Source organism: Cariama cristata, unplaced genomic scaffold (assembly GCF_000690535.1).
Source record: "Cariama cristata isolate BGI_N322 unplaced genomic scaffold, ASM69053v1 scaffold16560, whole genome shotgun sequence".
Taxonomy (NCBI): Eukaryota; Metazoa; Chordata; class Aves; order Cariamiformes; family Cariamidae; genus Cariama; species Cariama cristata.
Genome location: NW_009596560.1, coordinates 60,807 through 64,522, shown reverse-complemented (window position 1 = coordinate 64,522; position 3,716 = coordinate 60,807). Strand labels below are relative to the sequence as shown.

At 39.0% G+C, this 3,716-nt stretch overlaps 1 protein-coding gene across 1 annotated transcript in view; it reads left to right on the top strand.

Moving 5' to 3' along the window:
• Window positions 1-1,160: 1,160 nt before the first annotated feature.
• The window catches only part of RGS22 (regulator of G-protein signaling 22), a gene marked incomplete at both ends in the record, with an annotated part of 48,687 nt that continues 46,131 nt past the window's right edge, over window positions 1,161-3,716 (top strand). Inside the window, one exon of the mRNA XM_009706658.1 lies at window positions 1,161-1,382. Within this exon, the coding sequence (XP_009704960.1) occupies window positions 1,161-1,382 (222 nt within the window). The remainder of the gene's footprint in view (window positions 1,383-3,716) is intronic.

Below are 3,716 nucleotides of genomic sequence, written 5' to 3'. Positions count from 1 at the left end.
AGAAGAGCAGGCTGAGGGGAGACCTTGTCGCTCTTTACAATGACCTAAAAGGAGGTTGTAGAGAGGTGAGGGTCAGTCTCTTCTCCCAAGTAAGCAGTGATAGGACGAGAGGAAATGGCCTCAAGTTGCGCCGGGGAGGTTTAGATTGGATGTTAGGAAAAATTTCTTCACCAAAAGGGTTGTCAAGCACTGGAACAGGCTGCCCAGGGAAGTGGTAGAGTCACCGTCCCTGGATGCATTTAAAAGGCGTGTAGATGTGGTGGTTAGGGACAGGGTTTAGTGGTGGACTTGGCAGTGCTAGGTGTACAGTTGGACTCGATAATCTTAAAGGTCCTTTCCAACCTAAACAATTCTATGATTCTATGAAATCCATCCATGTTTTCCCTCTTCATTTCAAGTAAGAGAATTTGAAAGATAGTCTTTTAGGGAAATACCTAATACCAGAGCTCAAAAGATGAAAGATGGTTCTGTTTGAATGTGTACACATGCAGTGGGTTTTTTGGAGTTGACAAAAGTTACAATTACACAGCTGAAGTTGAAGTTTGGTCTACCTCATATATCTGACTGAACAAATGATATATAATAAAACTTACTACAGGGCATAGGTTTTGGTAGGTGTTTGACCTACAAGTAAGAATATGGTGAAAAGGCTTTCCTACATATGGAAATCTTCAGATTCCTACTCTTCAAATGCTTCTCACATTTAAAAGGTCAGCTTCACTGCTAATCTTTCCAAGCCTTGGTTGTTCGTGGTAATAAATGGGAGAATAACACTGGAGATCTGATCCTGTAGGTAAGTAGTCTCCCGCAGAACAGTTACTAAAGTCACTGTGAATTACATATTCTAGACATCTGTGGATCTATTATTTGCATGTGATAAAGAACGGTCTGTGATCCAGAATGAGTGAAATTCTTGACAATTAAGCATAGCTGAGACAAAAAGTAGGAATGCTTTGGAAAGCTATACAGCGAAGAGACTAAAAAATTACAGAAAAATTACTGTTCCAGGCCCTGAACATAAACTACAGCAGGCAAGAGAAAGAAGCCTTATAATACCAGCTTGCATTCTGTAGGATGCTTCTATACTATAAAAAGTAACTTTCTTAAATGAAGGAGTTCCCTTATTACAATGTTATAAACTTTCCAAACTTCTTTTGTAGACTTTTGCCCAGCCAGTTAAGTTTAACCCTGACTTTGGAGTTTTCGAAGTAGTTAATGATGCCCCACAACGCCTGGAAAGCCAGCTGAAAAAAATTCTTCGTGATCAGAAACCTCCAAACCCCATTTATGATGTTCTAAGGAAAGCAAAGAATGACGGGCAGCTCTCCAAAATGCACAGCACTTCTCCAACCTTCAATATTGATCCAAATTACAACACTATGGTAAGCATCTTATGGCCCCTGAGTTTATATTTAGAAATTACTGTAGAGATACTGGCAGTAGTTATTGTTGTGTTTGGCTTGGTAGCTTGGGAAAAATGTTAATTTATGTTAGGAAAACATAATGATGGGCCAAATTATGCCCTGCAACGCACATGTGTCTAGCAGACAAGTGAATGGAATTACAGATGTACATCCTGTAGCACAGAATTTTGAAGATTCTGTAGGGCAGTATTCAGTTGTGTGGTCTGAATACTTTTCAATATTAAAAGAAAAAATATTATGACAACAGTTACTTTACTAGTGATCCCTGGAATGTGCAAATTGACTGAAACTAATGCATCTCAGTCTTTCCTTATTAATTAATTTCCTTGTGTGGCTATGAGCTCATCTGTGGTCTGGCAACACATAAGTCTCTCTTCCATTAATTCCCAAAGGATTTACATGGTTAGCATCAATTGAAATGGCCAGAGAAAATAATCTTTGGCACAAATAAAGCTAAATTAATGGATGGATAGGTTGGATTTTAGAAAAAATTCTTGTTTCAGACTTGCTCAGACACTGTCAATTTTAGTATTCTTACTTGTTTATTTTCAGGGCTTTCTTCAGCACCAAATTAGGCAGGTTAAAATCAGGAATTGAAGCACCATATGCACCAGAGAGAATACAAGACACTATAATTAGTTGTGGGAGTTTACCTTTAAACAACAGCTTTGGAGGAGAAAAAATATTTGACTAGGATACTTGGTTTATTCCTTTCTTGCTTACTTTGCATTGGTGTGACTGATGTGACTTCAGTTCATTTAATTCAAGGCCAGTCTAAGGTCTTGCTACATTTTTAGAAGCGGCTGCTCTAAATTATGTCATAGTTGGAAAGCTGAGAGAAAAACAGGGAGTTGTAACAGACTGATGCTTTGCCCAGTATAAGCTTAATGATTTTCAGAAAAGTAAACAGTGTTGAGAGAGGTCAAAAGGCAATGATGTTTAACAAAATGATAGTGACGTGAGCTTGCAGTTATCTGCATCTAAACTGGTCAAATGCTATAACAGGAAAAGGCTCACAGGCATCCCTACCATAACAATTATTTTCACAAATACTTTGCTTGAGAGCACAAAAGCAGAAGGGCTATTCTCGATTTCTTATTTGCTCTCAGGATTCAACCAAGGGAACGTTGTGTGCTTGTGCAAGTGTGGCTAACAGTGCTCTCTGCGATAACCTCACATTGTTGCAACTGTGGATGGCCTTTCTTGACAAATTCAAAGCCATTTCACTATTACTTATATCTTCCATGTGGTTTGGAGCAACAGGGCTCCTGTATTATTTAAGAATACATTTCATTCTCTGGGCTGTTTTCCGTAGATGGGAAGCATTATGGCCTTTTGAGGAGCAGTATGCCGCAGTACACTTTCTTCTCCATTTGGGTGGAAAGGGTGATGTTTCTTCTTATTTTTGACTCCTCCTTTGCTGGACAGGTAACATAGATGCCTCAGCCAGTTCAGCTTGGCATCTCAAGGCTGAGCTGGAACAAAATGGCCTTCAAAACAGGATGACAAAAATTGTTACTGCAACTACACAAGGTGAAAGAATTCAGCTTCATTCATTGTACTACACTATGACTGAACCAGAAGTCATCATCCCAGACCAATTTCATCAACTAGTTCAGTTCAAATCAAATATAGGATTTGATCTTTCAGGCATTGGGTGATGCTGCCTCCTTTGCTTTGACTGCTTTCTTCATATTGACTGAAAAGGTTGACAGTTGCTTTGAATGTTACACTGCTACAAAAAGTCACCTTCAGCGGCCATCACTGGCACATTACTAATGAAAATGAGCTATGACTGGAGAATCTTAGCAGGCCTTTCAGGCCACAGTCTGAATTTAAACACATTTTGCCTAAGAAATACACCCAGTGGTGTTTTTCTCTGTATCTTACTTCCCTCTCAGATTGTTACAAATTTACAGACAAGCAAAAGTTCTCTGCATGTGTGCATGCACACTTGCAAATTATTGATATGGAGGTAAGTATCTTCTTATCAATAGTCAAAATCAACTTGGTATAAAATATATTAAGAAAAACCTGCGGAGTTGGGTAGAATTGATCACAACTATGGAAAGAAATTGGCTGGCATCCCACATGCCTTACTTCAGAGAAACCCCAGTTCAGCAAAGCACTTAAGTATGTGTTTAACTTTAATCAAGGGAAGTTAAACACATGCTTAAACTTAAACACGTGCTAAAAGCTTTGCTGGATTGGGTCCCAGCAAGGCCTAAGGCCGACTGGGTAAGGAAGCTAACCAAGGTAACAAAACCCATCAGATTAAATGTAGTATCTTTC